Source organism: Ursus maritimus, unplaced genomic scaffold, assembly GCF_017311325.1.
Source record: "Ursus maritimus isolate PB19 unplaced genomic scaffold, ASM1731132v1 scaffold_5, whole genome shotgun sequence".
NCBI lineage: Eukaryota > Metazoa > Chordata > Mammalia > Carnivora > Ursidae > Ursus > Ursus maritimus.
The window spans coordinates 52,146,498-52,171,617 of NW_024426663.1; the positions used below are offsets into that span (position 1 = coordinate 52,146,498).

Sequence of the window (25,120 nt, forward strand, 5' to 3'; positions counted from 1 at the left end):
AAATTAAAAAAAAAAAAAAAAAAAAAAAAAAAAAAGAAACATACATGTGAAAGGAACTGCTTTAATCAGTAAGAAAATATTTCACCAGAAACATTCTTAAATTTGGTATTTAGACCCAGTATGTATAAACTTTAATATAATAAATTGTGTTATTCAGGGAAAAAAAATGAGTCATCCTAATTTTAACAGCAGGAAGTGCTGAACGATGTCTAATAACACTCACTTTATTACTACATTTGGTGAAGGCAGCAACACACCCTGCACTTCTATCTGGACAGCCACTAGAATCATTACAACTGGAGTATGTAAAGCTCAACAAATTCAATGTATGGTATTTACCAACTGCCTATATTGGCAAAAATGAGTTGAGAACAAAGATAACGATCAAGCTTATTATCAGCATTAATCTCTAATTAAATTGTTAGAAGCTGCTTTATCTAAATGGGCACCATCCACTACCACGAGAATATGTTGCATTAAACATCTGTACCTTTTTTTTTTTATTTGAGATAGAGAGTGAGAGCGAGGGAGGGAGAAGGAGGGAGAGAGAGAGAGAGCACGTGAGAGCGAGTGGAGCGGGCACACCGCACACAAGGGGAGGGAGGGGCAGAGGGAGAGGAAGAAGCAGGCTCTCCACCGATCAGGGAGCCCAACACAGGGCTGATTCCAGGATCCTGGGATCATGACCTGAGCGGAAGGCAGACACTTAACCAACTGAGCCACCCAGGCGCCCCATAAACAGCTGTACTTGTTCAAAGACAACATAAAAATAAATTATTAAGAAACCAAAGTAATTATTTTAAAGCCCTAAGAACGGATAAAAGATAGCACTTGAACCTCTTCGAGCCTTTCCTTTTTTTATTACTAAGAATACAAAGTCACTCTCATAAAAGGATTTATTTTATAATATAATTTTATGTAAAGTAATGTGATACAATCAGTGCCTAGCATAAAGTAATCTGAAGTTATGAGCAGGCAAACCAGTGGGTGGCATCAATTGAGATGATGCCAGGATTTCCTCAACTAGGCCTTACTCCCTACCCAATAAGGAGTTTTGCCCTGTTTCCAGTACAAAGAGAGAATGATAAAACCGATTAAATCTGCCCTAACAAGTGGTCACCGGTAGGAGCAGGAAAAAAATTAAGAATGGATCAGCAAGAATTCATCACTGCTACAAAAAAACAGTCACTGCTTACCAAGAGGGAGTCAAATAAGAATCACAGTTGTAGATCTACAGCTCACAAATCTTGTTTCCATATTCATACTAGATTACAAAAGGGCTCTCATGATTTATTTCTCATGTGATACTAACTGCTTACAACATCTTTTAGAGTTACACACAACAATATTTATGGATGTAATAATATGACTTCTAACATTTGCTTCAAAATAATTGTGGGGAGTATAAATGAAACAACATTACCTATTTGTTGATCACTGCTAAAGCCAAGTGATAAGTGCATTTGATTTATTATACCATATTTTAGTATACGTTTGGAATTTTCATAGTAAAAAGCTGAAAATGTAAATACTATTAAGAAATGATTCTACTCCTACAAATCAACAAAAAGCAAAGAACCCAATTCAAAAATGGGTAAAGGACTTGAACATGCATTTCTCCAAAGAAGATATACAGATGGCCAATAAGCACATAAAAAAATTCTCAATTTCACTAATCATTAGGAAAATATAAATCAAAACCACAATGACATACAACTTCATGCCCATTAGGATAGTTTTATCAAAAAATAAAATAACAAGCATTGATGAGGATGTTAAAAATTGAAACTCTTCCCCGCCCCCCCCCAAACTGGAACTCTTACCCACTGCCGGTAGGAATGTAAAATGGTGTAGGGACTATGGAAAACTATTTTTTAATCAAAAAATTAAGAACGCATTACCATATGATCCAGCAATTTTACCTCTGAGTATATACCCGAAAGAATTGAAAGCTGGGACTCAAAAGATAACTTGTACACCCACATTCACAGCTGCATTATTCACATCGGTCAAAAGGCAGAAGCACCCCAATTGTGCTCCAATGGATGAAAGGATAAACAAAATACGCTACATGCATACAGTACTATTCAGCCTTAAAATGGGAGGAAATTCTGACACGTGGTACAACATGAATAAACCTGGAGGATATGAAGCTAAGTGAAATAAGCCAGCCACAAAAGGACAAATACTATATAATTCCACTTACATGAGGTATTAATCAAATTCATAGAAAACAGAATGATGGTTGTGGGAGCTGGGAAAGGGGGAAGTGGGGAGTTATTATTCAATGGGTATGCAGTTTCAGCTGGAGAAGATGAAAAAGTTCTGTAAATGGATGGTGGTGATGGTTGCCCAACACTGTGAAAGTATTTAATGCCACTGAACTGTACACTTAAAAATGGTCAAAATGGTAAATCATATATATATATATGTATATATATATATAATTGTAGTAAAAAGCATATATATATAACAATTTTTTAAAATTTTTAAAAAAACAATTCTACCCATCTCAGTATTTTTGGAAAAGTTTTCTTTGATCATTGGACATACAGGCCACAAGTAATAGCAAAATAACCTTAAAATTTTGACATAACATTTTAAGGGGCATTCCAAGATATAATTACAACTTTTCAAACTAAAAAAATAAAACCACATGGGCACTTTTCACCCCTTCCTCCAGGATCGTGACTTCATCTAACACTTCAGCATAAATATGGTTTGGCCTGGCAGAGATGAAATTCTTTCCCTGATCTATCAAAACCTTCCTCCACAATCCTGAATTTATCCAAAAAGGTATCATTCCCAAAGCAGCTCTACAATGTCGTCAGACTGCACTATAAACTCTTATCAGTGATGTTTGTAAGTGGACAACTTCTTCAGCAGGCAGTAAATCTAAACTAAGCATTCTATTTTTAAGCCTATATGGCCATGTCCTTGTTGCCCCCTTAGATCAGATTCAAATCCAAAGCTCTGAAAACATTTCAGAAGTATCTGGCAAAATTCATAAAACAGGCAAAGATATATTCTCCAGTGAGGCAAAGAGGGCTTGGAATGCATGAACAGGAATAAATGTCTGCAGAGAGAGGGACGTATTACAAATTTCACAACACTGGGCCTCCCTCCACCTTTCTGAAACAGTGCTTCTGAATGTCTGGATATACAATCTCAGCTTCAAAATGCAAAAGGGGAAAAAAAATAAAGCCACAGGGAAACTATGAGCCCAGGCTTTCTGTGCAGTCTGTCGTAACACTAAATTCAAGTTGTGCCCTGCGCTACCAATAAAAAAAACATTAAGGTAAACTTGTATATTTAGTAACGAATCATAAAGTCTTCCACTGCATTTACTCTACTAGAGAACCGGCTCTATTTGATTAACCAGATCAAACAGAAGTCAGAACAGCCTTTTGTGACAACCAGAGTATCATGCTCCTATCAAGTTGCCTGGACAATTCACCGACATTCTATAATGCAAAAGCCTTTTAAATATGTATACTCTCTGGCCAAGTGTTTCCGCATCTGAAAATTTATACTAAAGAAGAGACAAAGATGGATATAAAAGAAACTTCGGTGAATTAAAAAAAATTATGAACATACTTAATGACCAACAACAGGCAACTGACTTGAACTACGGCATAACCACAGATACATACTACGCAGCATGAAAATATTGACCTACCTTATATGGCTATATTATGTGCCTCTGCACATACATGCGAACAAATACACACACATGCAAATTTGTGAATGCACACATGTTTGAGAACATGATACACATGGGCACATATGCACCAAATGTGTGCACGTATAATCAGGGGCCCATGGAATGGTATATGTACAAAGATGTGCCTATATATATATATATATGGACATATATATATATATATATATATATTATGGGCACACGAGAAAATACATATGCACATATATATCTTCTAATGCACATGCCTATATTTGGAATGTGAGCCTGTGTTTTAAGTAGGTGAGTGTGTATTTATCCTTGTAATCACTACTTAGAGGCTGTGACCTTGAGTAAGTTAATAAGCCTCTTGGAGTCTTGAGTTTGTCATCTATACAATAATACCAAACCCTGCCTCATGGGGGTTTTATGAGGGTTAGTGGAATAATGGATGTAAAGCACTTAGTACTGTGATTGGCACATAGTAAATGCTCAGTCAATATTAGCTTTCCTTATCTCTACACATGTATACTGATTTATACTTACGTATATTTACATACCTATAAGTCCACAAAGATACACATTAAAATATTAACTTTGGTTACCTATGGGTGACAGATTTTTATTGCGGGGTTTTTTAGGGGGGCTGGCTTTCATATTTTGCAATTTTTCTAGGAAGGTTCTTTTTTTTCATACTTTTTTGGAGGTTATTTCTTCAACATAATGATTTTTAAAAATAAAATAAAGATGACCTGTCCCTGACATACCTCAGTTCTGCATCTTTAAAGCTATTAACTACTACACTAAGGAATACATAGTTTTGATACTCCACCAAATTTTTTGTATTCGAGCAATATGTCAGCATTACCTAACAGCTCAAGAAGATGGCAGTACAAAGAAAAGCCACAGCTTTTGGCTTGTTTGCCCTATCCAGAGCAGGATGAAAAGAATGAATTAGATCACACTGTGGGGTACATGTGCTTTCTGAACACTGTGGAGACATTTAAGTGACACCTGTCATTTGTATTTTACTAAAGCAGGGAGGAACCCAGAGCCTTGCCCAAGGTCATACAAAAAAGCATATGCCAGACCCCAGGCTGTGAAAGATCTGAGGACTAGACTGCATTGCCACAGTTTGGGCGTGTTTATGAAACCAAGAAGCTAAATTCTTAACCAGTCATTTCAGAAGTCCGGCTGGAGGAGGGAGGAAATTACAACATAGGGCTGATGAGAGCAAAACAAACTGGTAACTGGCTGCAAGGGATTAATCTAGATGTTTTAATCATACTGGTTTTCCTTACTTCTAAAATACAAAACTGGAGCTCATCAAAGATAGGACACTTAATTTCATAAAAGCACGACCGATATTTGTATACATATTGTATCAAAAACATCTGAAACGACAAAACGCAAGCAGTTATCTGCGGTTCCAATCAACACCAGTTCCTACCTGGCTTAATTCCCACAATTATAATGCGTTAGGTTAAATACCACTAAAAACCCTGCAGATTGTCTCTGAATTTCCGAGGGGAACCCAGCTACTGAGACGGGCGAGCAGCTCTTTTCCCTAGGGCCTCAATTTATAAATTATAACCGGGATAATACTCCAATCAACCCCTATACAGGTCCTCCCCAGCCATGCTATTAAATCTCCTTAAACGTCATTTCCAAGCTTTTAAAACACACACCCAGGCACACGCCCTGCAGCCTTCCACGAAGCTCGACATTTTGGGGCATCGCCCCAGCTAAACATCGCCTTTTCAAACCTACTGCAAACTGCGGACTTGCCTCTCGTCTCATTTTTTACTTTTGTCTTAAAACACAGGCGAGGGGGATGGGTTTCGACAAACAGATTAGGCTCTGAAACCCTGAGCAATCGCATCTCGTCGCGGGGAGCCGTCGGTCGCAGTAGCAGCGATTTTAATCTTTTCTCTCCACCTCGCTTCCTTTCCCATTTCATGCTTGCCTTTTTTTTTCTTTTCTTTCCAATGACATCAAACCAAAAGTGGAGCAAAGAAAACTGAACGCCCCCGGGTCGGTGCCTCCCGAGGGTCGCGGGTTCTGCCTCGGGGACCCGACCGCCGCGGGAACCGCGGGAAACGCTGCGGGGCAGAGGTTTTCCACCGCCCGAGTGCCGCCCCAGGTCGCAGAGGGATGGGCCGGGCCCGCGGCGGCCTCGAATCCCAGCGCGGGGCCCGCCCAGGCCCGGCGCGGCCTGCTAAGCCGCGGCGTCGCGTCGGCCACAGGCTGGGCCAGAGACGCCTGAAGCGGCCGGCCGGTAGGGCAGGGTCGGGAGTCGGGGGCCCGGGACCAGAGGCCGGGGGCCGGGACAGGACTCGGCGCTGCTCACCTGCTGGTACCGGCTGCCGCAGGCCGGCTCCACCGCCGCCAGCGCCGCCAACGCCAACGCCATGGCGCAGCCGGCCGCAGGGAAGGAAGGGGAGCGAGCGAGCTAAAGGGGCGCGGGCGCTGCGGCCTGGGAGCGCGGGGAGGCCGAGGGGGACGCGCCTCGGGTGGGTCTCGATGGCCGCCGCCGCTTCCAGGCAAGCCGCTCTCCTCGGGTTGTGAGCACCGCCGCCGCCGCCGCCGAGGCTCCGACGCGGCCCCTGGGGAGGAGGCGGGACGCCGACGACGACGCTGCGCCGCCGCCCCGCCCTCGACTCGCTCCGCGCGGCCGGGCCAGGCCTCGCCCCGCGCCGCCGCCCTGGCCCCCCGGAGCCGCCGCCCGGGGTGGGGTCCGCCCCTCCTCCCGCGCCCCGGAGGCTGAAGCCTTCTGAGGCGAGGCAGCTGTAAAAGAATTACCTACTAAGGAGCACCTCGTACGAGGTCTGAGCTTTCCCCGTGCGTTCTCTTCTAACCCTCATCGCACAGCCCAGCATGGGGGCCACAGCCCCATTTAAGAGGTCGTTGGCGCCCAGGGAGGTTTGACAACCTGGCACAGCAGCCATCTGATGCCTGATCCCTGGTACCTGCTGCACAATCTCGGTTCTTTTCCAAGTCCCTTCTTGTCTGCCATCAGGGATCTGTCAACCGCAGGGCAGAGGCCAAATCCGGTCCAGTGGCGGTAGAAAGTAGAAGAAATTCATGTTTCATTGTCCATAAATTAAGTTTTACGGGAACACAGCCGCTCCCATTTGTTGCGTACAGCCAGTAAATCCTAGTACTTGCTATTTGGCCCACTACAGAAGTTTCCTGACCCTACATCCTCCACAACTCCTTAGATCTCAAATAAACCCTAGTTAGGATGGATGATAATAATAGCATCCTCCTTTTTATGCAGCCCTTTAGTATTTTAACAGCCTCACCTGTAGATATAGACATGATATTTTTCTGTTATATATATGTGTATATATTAAATATATACACATATATGTTAATATATATATTAAATATATACATATATATATAAAGTAGGCTCCACCCAGCATGGAGCCCGACCTGGGGCTTGAACTCAGGACCCTAAGATCAACACCCAAGCTGAAATCAAGACTAGGGCTCCTAACCGACTGAGCCACCCAGCAGTCCCAACATTATATTTTTCTTTTTTGGTGGGCAGCAAAACAAAGTTTATTGAGTGACAGCAAAGTGATAGTACAAACCTTCCCAAGAGGGAGGGGACCCCAGAGGGTTGCCCCCCCAATTATATTTTTCTGAACCAAAGCTCTCTGAGGAGGTGACATGAATGGCCAAGCTCCAAAGATTCAGCCATGCTGAGAGCTTTCCAGATAACAGCAGCATGTCCAAAGGCTGTGAGGGGAGTAAGAGCTTGCCTTGTGGAAGAACTGAAAGGAGGCAGGCAGCACTGCCATAGAGGAGATATAATTACCAATGTTTCACAGATGAAGAAATTAAGCTTGAAGAGATTAAATATCTTACTCAAGAACACGGAGCTAGTGAGGGGAAAAGCTGGAATGTAAACCCATTAAACCAGCATTGTTAACCATTATAATCCATGAAACTAAACTATAAACTCTGTGAAGATGAAAATATATATCTCTTAAATATTGTTATAACTCCCATAGCATCTAGCACAGTATAGATATATAGCAGGCATTTGAGGTCTTCTGTCATACCCAGGCACCTGGAATTGCTTCTACCCACATGTTCAACACAGGGGGAAAGAAAAAAAGGATCTTTGAAGCTTGTTGCAATTCCCATTTCTTCTTGATTGCCTTTCCAAGTTAGTCATCTAGGGTTGGCTTTAATATGATTATTGTTTTAGCCTCTGATTTTCAAGTTTAGTTAACTACATATTTTTTGACCATAGCTGTGTTTTGAACCTACCCTGAGGTTTCTACTTATATGAGCCAATTGTAATCAATAAAAATTCTAGATATTTATCTTCCTCACTTTAAGTTCTCCACCAGTTTCCAAACTCCTACATGTCTGTCCCAACATCCGAGTGTTAGCCTCACATATTTACACTTTGGAGAAGTGAACAAATCAAGCAAAATGCCAGTCTGAGAGTCTCAAAGTGGTACACTCCTTACTCCGTCCCTTAGTTGCTTTTAATCCAGAAAAAACACCCTTAAATGTAATAAGGTACAGTAAATCATTCTACACATAATGTCCTACCTGGTGGTCTTATATAAGGAAAAAAATGTCTAATTTGAAATGCTTTAAGATCTCACCAATAGAAAGTAGAAATCCAGATTTCCTTGCCCGGATTATCTAAATTTACGTGTAAGAAGGAATAAAAAAGATGTCTGTGCCGCCGCATATGGCTATGAGAGCAACAGCTGCCATCTTTACGCAAGTCGGCGGCGTGGTGACGTTTGTGGAAAAGATGTTGCTACCCTTCAAGTCTACTTCTTTCCTAAATTACTTTCTCCCTCAATAGTGATACACTCCCTGCATATGAACATAATATAAATACTGGGCTTTCTCACTGAAATATTTTCTCTTGAAAGAAAAAAAAGTTCATTTCAGCTTCCAGGCTCCCTTTCTTACCCCTTTTCTGATACACCGAACCAAAATGCTTTGTGTTCACAGTGAAGTCTTGGTCTTTTTTTCTCTCTGAGTTCCCCCCAAAGCCTTTAATAAGTAAATGGAGATGATTTGTGTTGATTCAATGGATGGGTAAATTGGGAAGTTGAGAAACTGAGTCACCGCTGTGTAAGGTCTCCAGTTGGCAAGCAAAGTGTACAGTGAAGGGGAAAACTGAATTTCTGACTCACGGATCCATGTCTGCTGCAAGCCAAGCAGACAGCAAAGATAATCCAAGGCTATAAAAATTGCACTCTTTGGCTTCATCTGGAGATGTTGTCAAAGAGAGTTTCCACAGAGAAAGTTATTAATTTCAGATTGCTGCACTTAGAAACTTATTTTCCCACAGAATAGCAGTAATACTTTCCATGTGCAATACTTTTTATGTGAATTGCTGACTCTGAATCATCCATTCTGAGAGAGAGGAGAAATATTATGGACAAGTAAGAGCATAGCTCACGTCTGTTTCTCTAACCCCCACCCCCCACCGAGATAAAAATCTCCTCCAGAATAGATGCAGTCTTCTGTCTTTCACATCCACCTGAGGCTTGTCCTAGGCAGTACTGAGCTCAATAAGAAACCAAGAAGGGTTTGTTAAATTTTAAGCAAAGCCTCATTGGTCTAATATCTCATTTCAGGCCTTGAACGTCTCCAGCTAATCTTTGCTCCCACTGAACCATGCATTTCCATTTCCACTTACTTATTCCTTCTTTTAATTCTCATTACATTACTATGAGTTTCGTTAAAGGCAAAGGTGATATCTTCATATTACAAATAAAGAAATACTCTACTGATAATTACTACTGTTTGTGGAGCACCTTCTGGATTTTGGACCCTTCCACAGGTCTTCTCCTTAATCCTCATAACAAACTCAGTCTGCGGGACACCTGGGTGGCTCCCTCGGTTATTCCTCTGCCTTTGGCTCAGGTCATGATCCCAGGGTCCTGGGATGGAGCCCTGCATTGGGCTCCCTGCTCAGCAGGGAGCCTGCTTTTCCCTCTGCCTGCCACTCCCCCTACTTATGCTCTCTCTCTGACAAATGAATAACACCTTGGGAAAAAAAAAAAAAAAGCAACCCAGTGTGCAGGTAAAGAGATTCAGAAGATGTACATCACTTGCTCAGCTAGTGATGGTGGAACCAGAATGCAAACTTAGATCTGTCTGATAACAAAACTTGAGCACACTCTGTGTGTAGAGGAGAGTAGACGACATAGAAGAACCAGTCTCATCCTTGCAGTCTGCAGTGAAATAGAGAAGATAGTGAACACAGATTCAAGACATGTTTTCAAATATAAAAACTGCAAGTTAATTACAGCTGTCTTGGGCTACATTAACTAGAAATGGTGAAGAGAATTATGTGATCATGTGTGATCATCAGGTAAGGATTGAAGAGAAAGGGTTTTGAATGAGAAAAAGGCTACGCCATGAATGGGAAGAAGGGAAGGCACACCCAGTCAGGAGTATGCTTGTCCAAAAGCTTAGAACAGGGGTCAGCAACTTTTATGTAAAGGGATAGATAGTACTAGAACTATTTTGGACTTTATGGGGCACAAGTTTTCTGTCACAGCTACTCTACTTTGCCACTGTATCATCAACACGGCCATAGACAATATCAAGCAAATTGGCATGGCTGTGTTCCAATAATACTTTATTTATGGACACTTGAAATTTGAATTTCTTATTTTCACATGTCATGAAATATTATGCTTCTTTTGATTTTTTTCAACTATGTAAGAATGTAAAAATTATAGTCAACTTTCAGATCATACAAAAACAGGTCGTGTGCTGGATTTGGCCCCCAGGCAGTAGATGGCCAACTCCCAGCTTCCTGGCAGGACAAAAAAAGTTTATGTGCTAAGAGCTTGAGTGGAAATTTAAACCACAGAGTAATGCAGAAGGCCTAATGGAGAGGGAANAAAGAGAAAAGACGATGGGAATTTATAAAAGATCTTAAAATACAAATGGCTTCTGCAAAAAAGTTAAGTCAGAGAAAAAGCGTTAGTCAGTTAGAGATCCATCATGAGATTCCTGATTCCTTGGCTTATCTTTTTGCCCCTGCAATGCAATTGATTTATTCATTCAACAAATATTAATTGAGCACAATTTGGGCAATTGCTATGGTTTTCTGCCTAAAACCTGAAACTACAAAAGAATAGTTTCTCATTTATTCTCCAAAATGAAATTAAGAAATGCTAAGTGTGAGTATTTAACATACCATAAGATTTGATATGTCTTTATTTTTATTCATTGACCCCAGGACTCCGGGATCACGCCCTGAGCCAAAGGCAGACACTTAACAACTAAGCCACCCAGGCGCCCCTCACTTGTGATTTCTTAGACCCATTGGTTACTGAGCAGTGTGTGGCCTAATTCTGATTTATTTGTGCATTCCCCAAATTTCTTTCTGTCATTGATTACTAATTTCATTCCATTGTGATTAGAGAACATACTTCGTATTTTTTTTAATCCTTTTAAATTTATTGAGGTTTGCTTTATGCCATAGCCTATGGTCTATCCCAGAGAATGTCCCATGTTCACCTGAAAAGAATGTCTATTCTGCTGTTGTTGGGTGGAATGTTCTCTAGGTATGCCTATCAGGTCTAGTTGGCCTATAGTGTAACTGAAGTCTTCTATTTCCTTGTTGATCTTCTGGCTACTTGATCTTCTGTGGCTATTACCGAAAGTGGATTGTTGAAGTCTCCCACCTATAACTGTAGAATTGTCTATTTCTTCCTTCACTGGTGTCAGTTTTGCTTCATATAGTTTAGTGCTTTACTATTAGGTACATATACATTTATAGTATTTACTTATTTTATACACTGTCTTGATCCAAAAAGGATTTAAGTGATTGCAGTATAGCAAAGAAATCATAAATTAGAAGTAGATGAGAAAGAAAAGGCAAAACAAAAATAGTAACATGAAACAGACCTTGCCTTCTTGTTCACCATCATCTCCATATGAACAGAGCCTGGCATATAATAGGCCCTTGTAGGACTGAAATAACATCAGGAATGAGTTTAACACAAAAACGAAGTTATACATGTTATAAGCACACCAATAAAGTGGACACCCGATTGGTTATACAACTGATAGGGAACCTGAGCTAAATAAAACAGGGTACCAAGACCAATAGAGAAATTTCTTCCAAGAGTCCTCAGTAACATCTAATTATAAAGATGCTGAACTGACCCCTCTGTCCTAAATAGAATACCTGCTTTAACTTTTGGGGAATCCACCCTGCCAGGAGAGATGCTGCAACTTGGTCCTCCAGGTATTGACTGCCACATTTGATTGTGTAATTAGTGCATTGACGCAGTCCAGGGACAGCCAGGCCAGTATAGTCTATGTGAACGACACCCCCACCCTGATTTGGGCAACATACAACCTATGCAACCATAGGAGGCGGCCCCATAAAATCTCTAGGTGATCCCACCCCTGACAAATGGCTCACAATATATTTAGGGTGTTGTGGGTGGCAAAGGAATGAGGAATGAAGAACAGCGAAGTGTCCACAAGGAGATCAAGCGTCTGATTCTCATCTTCGGACCCAGAGTACCAACCAATTGCTTTAACTAAGTGTCCTGAATGCAAGAACAGGTGAGTAGGGAAAGCGCCTGACTCTCCACTCCTCAGGCTGATTCCTTTTTTTTTTTTTTTTTTAAGATTTTACTTATTTATTTGAAAGAGAGAGACAGCCAGTGAGAGAGGGAACACAAGCAGGGGGAGTGGGAGAGGAAGAAGCAGGCTTCCCGCTGAGCAGGGAGCCCGATGCCGGGCTTGAACCCAGGACCCTGGGATCACACCCTGGGTCAAAGGCAGACACTTAACAACTGAGCCACCCAGGCGCCCCCGGGCTGATTCCTAAGACAAGAAAAGGCTTTCTCACATTTCCCCAGTGGGTAATTTTCTGCCTGTGTTCAGGGAATATCATAAGAAACAGGATTACGCGAGGGAAATACTAAAGCTCAGAGATCTGCACTGCCTGCAGTATGTCAGGGGAGATACTACTTGTGCTAATTATGACAACAAAGACGAGCCCCCCTCAGGGGCCCCAATAGAAGAAGCTGATGTTGGCTTAAACTCACCCGCAGCTTGTGGGCAGCATGCTGGCTGCTTACAGGTCACCAGGGAACTCTGCCTGGGTGACTTAGAGCAGGACAAAGGGAGACTCTCTAGTTTTAAATAAGATTACATGAGGACCAGGAAATCATACCTTAGTTCTATTTAAAAAAAAAAATTTTAAGATTTTATTTATTTATTTATTTGACAGAGAGAGAGAGCACAAGCAGGGGAAGAGACAGAGGGAGAAGCAAGCTCCCCACTGAGCAGGGAGCCCAATGCAGGGCTCGATCCCAGGACCCTGGAATAATGACCTGAGCCAAAGGCAGACACTTAACCGACTGAGCCACCCAGGTGCCCCCATATACCTTAGTTTTAAAGCAGTCTTGAAATCCTAGCCAAATTATTCAGGAGCTCCTCCAACATTATCCCTGTGTGGGGCTCTCCCTCATTCACATCCTCAGTAACTGAAGCCCACAGATGGAGCAAAGACAAGCCCTCCTCTATGCCAAATACCTCCCGTGGAGTCAGCCATGCCTTGACAGAGTAATGGTACAAGGTGGGATGGCAGCTGGCACACAGCCTTTCCAGAGCTGATGGTGACAAAACAGATTTCAATGTTAAATAGTAATTGGCCACCAGCTCAGGGGCTGAACGGAAGTTGTGTTCTTCACTCTTGAAACCCCAAACATTCTCTTGCCTTGTCTTTCCTTTACCTGTTAAGCCAGTGTCATTCTGTAAGCAAACATGGCCAATATACTAGTCTACAGGTCATCCAGAACATCGGCTTAAATTGCCACTGATGTTTCTCACCATAAACATTTAAAGACCCATTTTTAATTGTTCACTGCCCTAAGAAAGGTGCATCTGACATCACTGCCCCCAAGACCACTACTTCAATTACTCTCATGTACTGAGCACTTACTTTATGCCGGGGACACTGTGTCAAGCAATTTACATTTTTTATCTTTTCTACTGTTCATAAGAAATACATGAAGTAGAATCTATTTTATCTCTATCCTCTGGATGAGGGCACAAGTTGCATGAAGATAATTATCTTGCCTCTGTGTGTGTGTCATAGAAGACAAGAGCTAAAAGGGCTTTTGAAATCATTTGGTTTGATCCTTCATTTGACAGATGAGGAAACTGAGCTCGGAGAGGTTAAGTCACATGCCTGTGATCACACAGCCAGGAAGTGGCAGAGCTGCTGTGGAACATATTTTCCTTCCATCCTTGAACGAAACAATCTACTACTTTGGGTTAACACACATCATCCTGGCCTCTCAGAGCATGCGGCCCAACCTTTTGTGATTCGAGGATTTGTGTCATGCCCTATGTGCTGTCCTCATGCAGCAAAACTGTGGTTCAGAAGAAAGGGGAGGGGAGTATTGTGCTCTCTCTGCAACCAATTGATGACGAAGTCAAACTTCATGACTCAGAGCATGCTGAAGCTCTTGGCCCTTCACAACTTTCCCCACAGGAAACCCATCAGGTTCTTGGTTACCTTTCGAGTGTTTCGTGGGTGGCACAGAACACATCCAAAAATAGATGTCTCCTGCTCTCCCAGAAGAGACTTGCAGCCTAAAAATGTCACTCCCTCTCCCTTTCAAAACAGACATCACTGCCTGGGGCGTAGCCCTTCCTTCCCAACCTGGCAGCTGCCTAAGGATAAACTTTCCTCCCACCTGGAGACTAGACTTCCTTCTTGGGGACGGAAGAGAAATGCCAATTGTCAGTAAGAGAAAAAGACCTTTCATAGGATCTTTGGCAACAATTGCTCTTCTGAGGCAGACTGATTTCAAGCAAAAAGTCTAGTCTCCTACCTCCTGAAGACCAACTAAATGGGACAATGCAAGTCAAAGTGCTTTGTAAACTGCCAATACCAGGAACCATCATGTGCCTGTGCCTGTGTTCTCTGAATCTTCAAAATTCAGGGAGTGGAACGGATGAATTATCTAGCAATACCTCTGGTGACACAGATTTTCCAGCCACAGAGAACCAGGAAGTTTTTCTGGCCCGGGACTTTCTGCGGGTAACTCCTTGTGTGCTGACATAGGATTGCAAAAGCAGCTCCCAGGCTGGGTTCATGCTGGCTGCAGAAGGGTGCAGGATGTGTGAACGAGTCAGGAAGAGTTTCAATCAGCCAGCAGAACTGAGGAGACAGGGAGACAGCCTCATCTGGCTGTGGGAGGATCCCCCAGTTCAGTCTATGCCACTGTGTTGACCTGGAGCTTGTCTTAATACAAAGACATGTTTACTAGCTTCTTACCGGGTGCATGTGATAACTTGAGCTCCATGGAACATCTTGTCACGTGAGAGGTGTTTGCAGTTCTTTGATTTTATTCATGCAATCACTCATTCAGTAAATGCATATATAATTCTTACTCCACAGGCAGCTTTCTGTTTAAAAAACAAAAACAAAAACTCCTCTGTTTTCTGTCCACATGTAAAAAGCCCAGGTACAGTGAGTATAGCTTGGAGGTAAATAGGTTTTGTTTAAAGAAAAAAAGGAAAGAAGGACCATTTTCCATTGTATTCATTCCCTGCCACTCTCCTTGCCCCACACCATAAACTAGAGGTCACTTTTGGGATACTTTCTGTTCCTGGGAACTACTGTGCTCCTGGAAGGCAGTCATTTCAGAGCCTTGGGTGCTTATAATGGGATGCCCAAAGGCAGGGCAGATGTGTGTGACTCATGCCACCTTTCCCACATGCAGGACAGAGAGCAAAAATTGATCACAGGGGCGCCTGGGTGGCATAGCGGTTAAGCGTCTGCCTTCGGCTCAGGGCGTGATTCCGGCGTTATGGGATCGAGCCCCACATCGGGCTCCTCCGCTAAGAGCCTGCTTCTTCCTCTCCCACTGCCCCTGCTTGTGTTCCCTCTCTCGCTGGCTGTCTCTATCTCTGTCAAATAAATAAATAAAATCTTTTTTAAAAAAAATTGATCACAACACTCCCACTGAGGTCAGATGCAGGTAAGAATTCTAACACAGGTCTCTGAGAAGTCACTGCCGTGGGTCTGGGGCTGGCAGGTAAATTACAATCCATCCACCTCCTCTTGCCATCTGTGTATTTTTGACTAAGTTCAAGAGAAGTTCAGGAAAGGAAGAAATGGTCATAGGTCCAGGAGTGGATGGGAAAGATGCCACAGGGGAAGGCAATTGTAGCCTTATCCTGAAGGATCCATCAAATTTGGGTAGAGTGGGCACATAGGGAAGAGGAGAGAGGAAGAATGTTTGTTGTGCTGAAGTTTTGTGCACTTTAAAAAAAGGTAGTCAAATCTATGTCTCTCTCTCTCTCTCTCTTTAATGACTTCTTCCTTTAATTTAGGAAGATCGTTCGCATCCCCAAGATCGTGAAAACATTTACCTATATTTTTTCCTAGTACTTTTCTTTCTTACATGGACATATTTGATCAAGTTCAGTTTATTTTTGGGGTAAGGAATATGATAGGAATCCAGGGGGGTTTTTTGTTTGTTTGTTTGTTTGTTTGTTTGTTTGTTTTAATGGCTAGCTAGATCTCATACTATTTGTGGAATAATCATTTAAAAAGTGTCCATCATATACAAAATCTCCTTGTATATATGAGCTTATTTCTGGAACTCTGATTCTTTTTTCACTTATCTCTTCAAATGCTTATTGTGAGTCCTGCTTTTTTGAAAACTCAATTCACAAAATCCTCACATACAAATTCGATCTAAGGAAATAGAATTCTTTAGGCTGCTGCCCTAACTGTCCTGAAATGACTCAATTTTTCAAAAGCTTAAATACACACACACACACGCGCGCACACACACACGCCTTTTTTTGAGAGAAAGAGAGCATGTATGCACATGCTGGGGGGTGCGGAGAGGACAGAGAATCTTAAGCAGGCTCCATTCTTAGTGCAGAGCCCAACTTAGGGCTCCATCCCACGACCCCAAAATCAGGACCTGAGCCAAAATCAAGAGTTGGGTGCTCAACGGACAGACCCACCTAGGCGCCCCTATATACCTTTTTTTAATATAACAGCTTTATTGACATATAACTTGCATTCTATACAATCAATCCATTTAAAATGCACAATTCAGTGGTTTTTTGTATATTTGCAATGTGCCACAATCAATTATAGAACATTTTCCTCACCCTAAAAAGAAGCCCTGTATCTATTAGTAGTCATTCCTCATTTCCTCCCAACTGCTGCCCCTGCCAGCCCCTGGCAACCACTAATCAACTTTCTGTCTCTGCAGATTTGCCTAGCTTGGTCATTTCATATAAATAGAATCACACAATGTGTGACCTTTTGTGTTTGGCTTCTTTCACTTAGCAGAATTTTTTCGAAGTTCATCTGTATAATAGCCCATTTACATACTTCACTTCTTTCTACTGTTGAATAACCTGTGGTATAGGTATACCATACTTTGTGTAACCATTCACCAGTTAATGGATATTTTGGTCATTTCCACGTTTTGGCTATTACGAATAATGTTGCTGTGAACATTTGTGTACCAGTTTTTGTGTAAATTATACACTCCTTTTAAAAGGAGCATTATCTTAAAAAATAAAATAAAATAAAAGGAGCATTATTTTTTGCATAAAGTCATATACTTCTTTGTGAGGCTAGACCTGTGAGCTATCTTTTTAGGATGATTAAAAGGTTTATTTCTTTATACTCTTATTTCTTTAAAGCTAAATGTAATTTTATTTGTGGAGGCCTTCATCCTATCAGTCTATGTTCATGTGAACCACCATGAAGTCAAGTTAATGGAGAAATTAATGAAGACAACTGCAGTCTGATAAAGAATATGACTAGTGGGTGTTGAAAAGGATCCAGTGATAAAGATGGAGGTGGTGCTGAAGTGCAATGTACAAAATCACTAACCTCACTTTTTAAAGTTCTCTTTAGGGGGTGCTTGTCTGGTTCAGTCTGGTAAAGCATGCAACTCGGGATCTCAGAGTTGTGTGTTCAAATCCTATGTTGGGGGGGTAGAGTTTACTTAAATGAATAATAGGGGCGCCTGGGTGGCTCAGTCAGGTAAGTGTCCAACCCTTGGTTTCAGCTCAGGTCATGATCTCAAGGCTGTGGGGTTAGAGCCCCATGTGGGGGGCTCTGTGCTCAACAGAGAGTCTGTTTGGGATTCTCTGCCTCTCCCTCTACCCTCCCCGTACTCATGCTGTCTCTTTCTCTTTCTAAAATAAATAAATAAAATATTTAAATAAATAATAAAATAAAATTACAAAAAATAAAAGTTATTTTCTTTGCAAGAATAGGATCCAGATAATTTAATTCATTTATTCATGACCTAGAGGTTCAATTTTTTTTTGAGGTTCAAATTTTATTTTTTTAAAAAAATCCTTTTTAGTTATTTTAGAGAAGGGGCAGAGGCAGAGGAAGAGAGAGAATCTGGAGCAGGACTCCATGCTGAGCAGGAGCCCAATGCAGGGCTCAATCTCACCACCCTGAGATCATGACCTGAGCCAAAATCAAGAGTCTGTCACTTATTTAACTGACTGAGCCACTCAGGTGCTCCGAGGTTCAGTTTTTTGTTTTTTGGGTTTTTTTTAAGATTTTATTTATTTATTTGACAGAGAGAGAGACAGCCAGTGAGAGAGGGAACACAAGCAGGGGTAGTGGGAGAGGAAGAAGCAGGCTCCCAGCAGAGCAGGGAGCCTGATGCGGGCCTCGATCCCAGGACCCTGGGATCACTCCCTGAGCCGAAGGCAGACGTTTAATGACTGAGCGACCCAGGCGCCCCCGAGGTTCAGTTTTTAAACTATCTTAAACATCTAATAAATTTTCCTTGTTAATCCGGCCATTAGCAGGATTACCACTGACAAATTTGAATGAAATCAATCAAAGTAAGACAAACAGACATAGTTTAACAGACCATATTCCCCAGCTAGACCCTAAGTTCTTAAGAACAAAGACTGCATCTTTGTTTGTGGCAGGCACAGCATAAATATACTGTATTTGTTTACTAAGTGAAGGAAGGTGTGTCCAGAATCTGATTTCTAGCCTTTGCCCCACCCACCTGCTCCCACTCTGCTGTTTATGCTCCCCCAGAGATCTGGGCTTCACCCAGTTCTAAGGGACAGACCAGGATTTATCTAAGGCAGGCATAGTTGGAAGACTGTTTCCAGCATTTTGAAGAGAGGAAGGGGCCACATCAACTAGAAAACCAAATGGATCCTGTTTGGTCACGTCCTTTATCTGCCAATTTTGAAAGGAGAGAAATTTCTTCATACTTTGGACTTTGTACCGAAAAACAAAAACAAAACAAACAGAAAAGAGTTTAAATACTAAATTACATTGACTTGGCCAAATCCCAAAGGTGGCTGTGGAAGTGAACAGACCTTGCGTCATAAGCCTCACATGTAAGCCTCACACGTAACCCTCATCGCAGGGCTCCCTCCTGACCCGTCGGTGGCGTTTCATTGCAGCTCTGGGACAAACAGAATAAGCAGACCTTTCAATCACATCCAGGTAGTCAATGCTGGTAGCCCACATTGTGCAAGAAGCACCTTCATGGACCAGACAGCCATGGATTCCGCCAGGCATGCGGACGGCAGCCTGCAGGGATGTCCAAAAAGCCCCTTTCGGCCAAAGGCCTCTTTGCTCCTCCTTACTTAAACCTTGCCAGACATGCCACACCAGAGGTGACATATTTTACCTGGAAGTGCCTAGAAAATTCTGTGAGGCTTGAAACTCAGGCCTGACCAGAAGCAGCCATTTACAGACATACCTATGGCTGGCTCCTTGGTATTACTTGATAATCAGTTCAGATGTCACCTCCCCAGAGGTGACTACCCTGCCCCTTCACAAAAACCTTAAGACCCTAAAGATGAAGCTGCTATCAGTCTCAGCCCACATGGTGCCCCAGTTCTCTCCTTAGCCACAGAGCCTCAGTAAGGATGAAGGGGGGCAGAGCCACCATCCGAAAGGGTGGTGGTGGTGGTTCTTTTGATTAGTCTTTTGATTTTTTCCCTCGGTTTTATCTTCTACTCCGATGAAATGAATGATTTTCATCCTGTCCCAGAACAAATAGAGCCATGACTTATGTTTCCCAGTGTTCGCTGCTAATTTCATGCACCATCGGGATTCGTGTCCTTTCATGTTTCCCTTAAACCTTGCTTCCCCCTCTGGGATGCTGGAACATTGTGAGTAGCATATTGTCATGTGCAGGCATGCTGGGGGTTGCAGGGAGGCCAGAGCTAACTTGGGGGGAACTTAACCCTTGGTGACACCAACCCACATGAAGCTTGCCCTCCAGACTCCCCACCCTCACACTGGGGCAGCCATGGCTCACCAATCACAGCTAAGCCCGGAAACAGCCTCCCAGCTGTTCTCAACAGTACTCGGGCGGCCATCACCAACTGAACTTAATTGGCACTATTTGGCAGTCCTGCTTGATTTATTATAATAATTGAAAAAGAAGAAATAAATCTGTCCTCAAACTGGATTCAGCTATACTGTTGCTCAAATCATGTTCCCAGTACACAGAGGGCTATTTCATGAATTTTCCCAGCACCAGAAGTCTATAAGGTGAGAGGACCCCTTGTTCTTTTAAGGAGGAAGGGAATTTCTCTGAAAACATCTTTTAAAAATAAACTTAAATGCTTTTAAAGCATGGAGAAGTACAGAGAAGAAAACATTTAATGGCCTATGCTCTCACTGACCAGATCACTCCTGTTGATATTAGATAATAATTTTAACATTAGAATAGCAGTACATATATATAAAGTTTGAAATCTTAATTAAGTATAAAATAACAAGTGATAATTTCTGTTCCTGCCTTTCTGAATAGTAACAAGTACTATTTATTAGTAGTTTTTTATGGATCCTCCCAGATAAAATATTTCTATGTATACACACATTCTTTAAAATTTACCAAAAAGGAGGCGCCAGGTGCAGTCAGTTAAGAGTCCGACTCTTGGTTTCAGCTCAGGTCATAAGATCGAGCCCCACGTCGGGCTCCACACTGAGCATGGAATCTGCTTGAGACTCTCTCTCCCTCTCCCTTTGCCCCTCCACTCCCCAAATAAATAATCTTTAAAAAACATAAATAAAATAAAATTCACCAAAAAAAAAAAATTTACGAAGAGAGCAAGACTATGCTCTAGATCACGTTCCACGCCTTACTTTTTTTCTTCTTACCAAATAATACATCTTGGCATTCTTCCCTGATCCACCTCATTCATTTTATCAGCACATGGGTTTTCAACACAGGGAGGTGCCATACTTTAATCAGTACCCTATTAATGGCAAAGCACTTTTTAAAAACTTCAAGGGGTCCCTTGGCAGCTCATATGCTATTTACCAGCAAGAGAATAGAGAACCGTACTTCATTCATTCACTCAAAAGCCTACAGCTCCAAAGATTCTTCAGCTTGGTCCACAACATCTGGCAAATAGAAACTACAAAGCAAAGCATCAGCAGAGCTGGGGGTGGAAGTGGGGTATAAAACAAGTCATTTGCAATGCATCAGAATGAAGATCACTTGTAATGATGTAACACTGACAGTGCTCGGAGACTCAGTCATGTGATGGGGCCAGGGGTATTATCCTGGGTGACATCAATGCCACATCGCTTCACAAAGACTTCATATGAACAGTGTCTCAGGAGCCCTCCAGCACTGAAAATACCTTATTTTATTCAGAATGGGTATATTCTCTAGAGAGGCTGAGTCCACAGAGCAGCTATGCTTTCCTATCACCAAGGTGCCTGGATAGTAGGACCATCTTTTATGTGTGTGTGTGTGTGTGTGTGTGTGTGTGTGTGTGTGTGTGTTTTAACTCTCCAAGGAAAGAGACCTTTGCTTTGTCCAGTTCTAATTCTACTAGGGAACTGGAGTGATCATTCCAGGTAAAAATGAAACTAGCCTCTTCTGACCACTTGTTAACTGTGTGTCTTAGGCACATCACCTAACTATTCTAAGCCTATAAAATGGCCCTAATGATGCCTACCCCATAGGGTTGTTGGAATGATTAGCTGGACAAGATATATCCACAGGAAACATAAGGCATGCCCCCACTTGTGTATTTAAACACATATCTAATATGTTAATCTGCAAAGAGAGATGTCTGAGAAGTTGTTCACCAAAACAGTAATCCTGGTTTTCTCCAGGGTGGGATTTCTGGAGGTTTTTTCCTTAGTTTTTTTCCATACTGCTTGGTTTGTTTATTTGGGGGATTTAAGATTTTTTTTTTTTTACAATGATCAGGAAAGACTTTTATAAAAAACATAAAACCATTTTCAAAGTGAGACAATGTATATAAAGAAAATCACACACAGTAAGTGCTCAAACAGTGGTAGATGTTATTACTTGAAAACTTGTCATGAAAAGATGGGTCGTTTGATCCCAGAAAATCACCATTTAACTATATTTTAGACCCATAAAGCCCAATTCTTAAGAATATAGTCTTTGAAATCAGACAGTTCTGGGTTTAAATTCCAGTTCTGTTTCTTTTTTTCCCCTTGTCAATCTTTTTAGATGCCACATCTTGAGCAAAACAGCTTTGATTCTTCCCTCTGTAAAATGAAATGCTTTTCCCCTCATCCAATCACCCAAATCCTGCACAACCTTCAGAGCCTTCAGTGTTTTCAGCTGCCCTGAACACATGGAATTCCTGGAATACTTGCAGACTTGGTCATTTTTTAGGGTCCTGGATATAATCATGGAACCTGGTCACTGTCAACACAGCTAATTCCCTACACAATATCTATTCTTTCCTCTCTCTTTATCAACAGAACTTAAATTTCATGCAAGGCAGCAATGTGCCCAATTAAAAATACCTACCAGACTTCCTTGCAGTTAGGGGTGGTCATGTGATCCAGTTTGACCAATGAAATATAAGAAGTATTCTTATATATTACAAGAGACTGCCAAGAAAATTGTGTCCCTGATCACAAAGGATATGTTCAGCTTTCATATATTCTTTGCCCTTAACTCTTTCCCCTGTTCCTGCCTAAAGCAAGACAATGACACTTAGAGAGTCAGTAGCCATTTTTGCAATTATAAGAACCACCCACCAAGAATGACAGAGTAAGAAAGCAGAAGTCAGTTCTTTGCTGACTTTCACAGAGATGCTATACAGATCCTGGGCCACATACCCTAGACTCCCTGCTAGTGAGAAAAAGAAATCTTTACCAGGTTAACCCACTGCTGTCTGGATTGTTACATGTAGCCAAATGCAATCCCAAGTGAATACACTACTTTATAGTTAGGATTCAAATAAGATGTTTGTTAAGCACTTAGCCTAGTGTCTGGAACATAGGAATAACTTAATGAATTATTTGTTGATGAGTTCTAATTTTCTTCCTAGTAAGACGGAATCAGGAATTGAAAATAGAGTCTATGACACAGACTGTAATAGAGAGTTGGGAATTTTACTTACTCATTCGTTTGTAAAGTTCTTAGACTCATGCCCAGCAGACAAGAAGCACTTTACAAATATTTGATAAATAAATAAAATCCTAACAAATGTTTACTGAATGCCCACAATGTGTCAGGCACTGTTCTAGATGCTGGGACTACAGCAGCAAGAAAGACAGTATTCCTGCTCTTAAAGCACTTGCATTTTAGAAAGAATAAGAAGAAATGAACAATAAGCAAATAAATGAATACACAAGGAATTTCATGAAAATAAAAGAGGATGATGTGATAGAGACACAGAACTCCCTAGGTAGGCTATATAGGGAAGGCATCTTCGAGCAGGAGACACTGAAGATAAGACCTGATCCATAAGAAGGAGCCAACGCCGCAAAGGTCTGGGGTAGAACACTGCAGACAAAGGGAGGCTTGTCAAAAGTCCTAAGAAGGTAGGTATGAGTTTGTCGTTATGAAGGAATAGTGTTCCTGAAATCACCAAAGGGTTGCATTTGCAAGCACAGAGAGGAATGCATACAGAGGGTAAATCCACATTTTATACTGCTTTAAATGTATACAGTTTGGGGGACCCTCTTTAAGGAAAAGAATATGAAAGTACAAATCTAAAATGGGGCTGTGGAAGGGAGCTTTTCAAGTGAAGTGAGTGGCTCTCAGACTTAAGCTGCACGAACTGCAGCGGAAATCTATTTCAGGTTGGACCTGGGGTGATAGAGAAAAGTAGATTTATTTACATATGAGTTATTCATACTCTTTTGGTAGTCAGAGACCCATCTGAGGTAGATGGAGTGAAAAAGTTGACATTTATAAGGATCCGGGATATCTCACAGGACCCAGGGGTGAGAACCTAGCTGGGCCAAATATACATTGCAACCAGAGTCTCAAACACAAGCAGGACTCCCCATGTTTTATCTCTTTCTAAACCTATACATGTGCTGCATTCTTATTTTTCTCTTTGAAGATCAACTCCGTGTGCTTTTCTGACACAGGGAGCAGAAAACCATGGCCGCGCATGTTACATCCTGCAGCCCCCAGCACCGGTTCCCAGGCCAACTTCCCAGGGAAGCAGTCTGACTGACAGATTGAGACAGGCGTCCATCCTTGAGTCAAAAAAACCCAGCATGATGGCAATGAGGAGACCACTCAACTGTGAGATGGGGACAAAGGCAGTCGCCTGAAAAAGAGGAATCACTGTGAGCGGGGAAGCAAACCGGAGATGTGTCTGCCTCACCTGTTAGTCTCTGACTATAGAGCAGCGCCGTCCAACAGAAACACGATGCGACCGCACCGATGTGAGCCGCGTATGTCATTGAACATTTTCCAGCAGATGCATTACAGGAATACAAAGAAACAGATGAGATTAATTTTAAAAATCTACTTTATTGAACTCAACATATTCAAAATACTATTACTTTAACATATGTGATATACAAATATCTTACGTTCTTTTCTACATAGGAAGTCTCTGAAATCCAGCTTTGAATATCTGTATTTCAGCCCATCTCAATGCGGGCCAGCCACATTGCAAGCGCTCCGGAGCCACAGGCAGTAGCGGCTCCCATGCTGGACAGGCAGGTCTAGATTTCTTGGCTGAGGTCTGGTTGAGGCTGCTACTCACATCCCAGCAGGCCCAAGTCCGTCATGATCAAACAGCATTCTCTTGCCTGGCGCAGTTGTCATTACTGCGCGTCTGCTCTTGGGTTCTGATAAATGTGCAGGATTAATCATCACTGGCTTTCAAAGTGCACACAGCACAAGCACATTTGCTGCCAAATTGCAATTACAGAGTTCTTTCTCTGATGGATCCAGAGTTTAATGTCTTTGCACTTCCTTTATTCCAGAAATGAGATTAAAGCCACACACACACACACACACACACACACACACACACAAAAGGCCCGCAGAAACCTACAGCTCCATCAGCAAATCGTTCAGCCTTGGTAGGAAGGTCATTAGACTGGTTTTATAGAGAGTCCATAAAGCATCAGGAAAACAGATAAATGTCAAAATCCTGGTTGCTCAGCTGCACTTC

General features: G+C 42.0%; 1 protein-coding gene across 1 annotated transcript in view; it reads right to left on the reverse strand.

Moving 5' to 3' along the window:
• The window catches only part of NDFIP1 (Nedd4 family interacting protein 1), a 51,166-nt gene extending 44,922 nt beyond the window's left edge, over nucleotides 1-6,244 (reverse strand). Inside the window, exon 1 of the mRNA XM_040622293.1 lies at nucleotides 6,030-6,244. Coding sequence (XP_040478227.1) covers nucleotides 6,030-6,092 — 63 coding nt within the window. The 5' untranslated portion in view covers nucleotides 6,093-6,244. The remainder of the gene's footprint in view (nucleotides 1-6,029) is intronic.
• Between the last annotated feature and the right edge of the window lie 18,876 nt (nucleotides 6,245-25,120).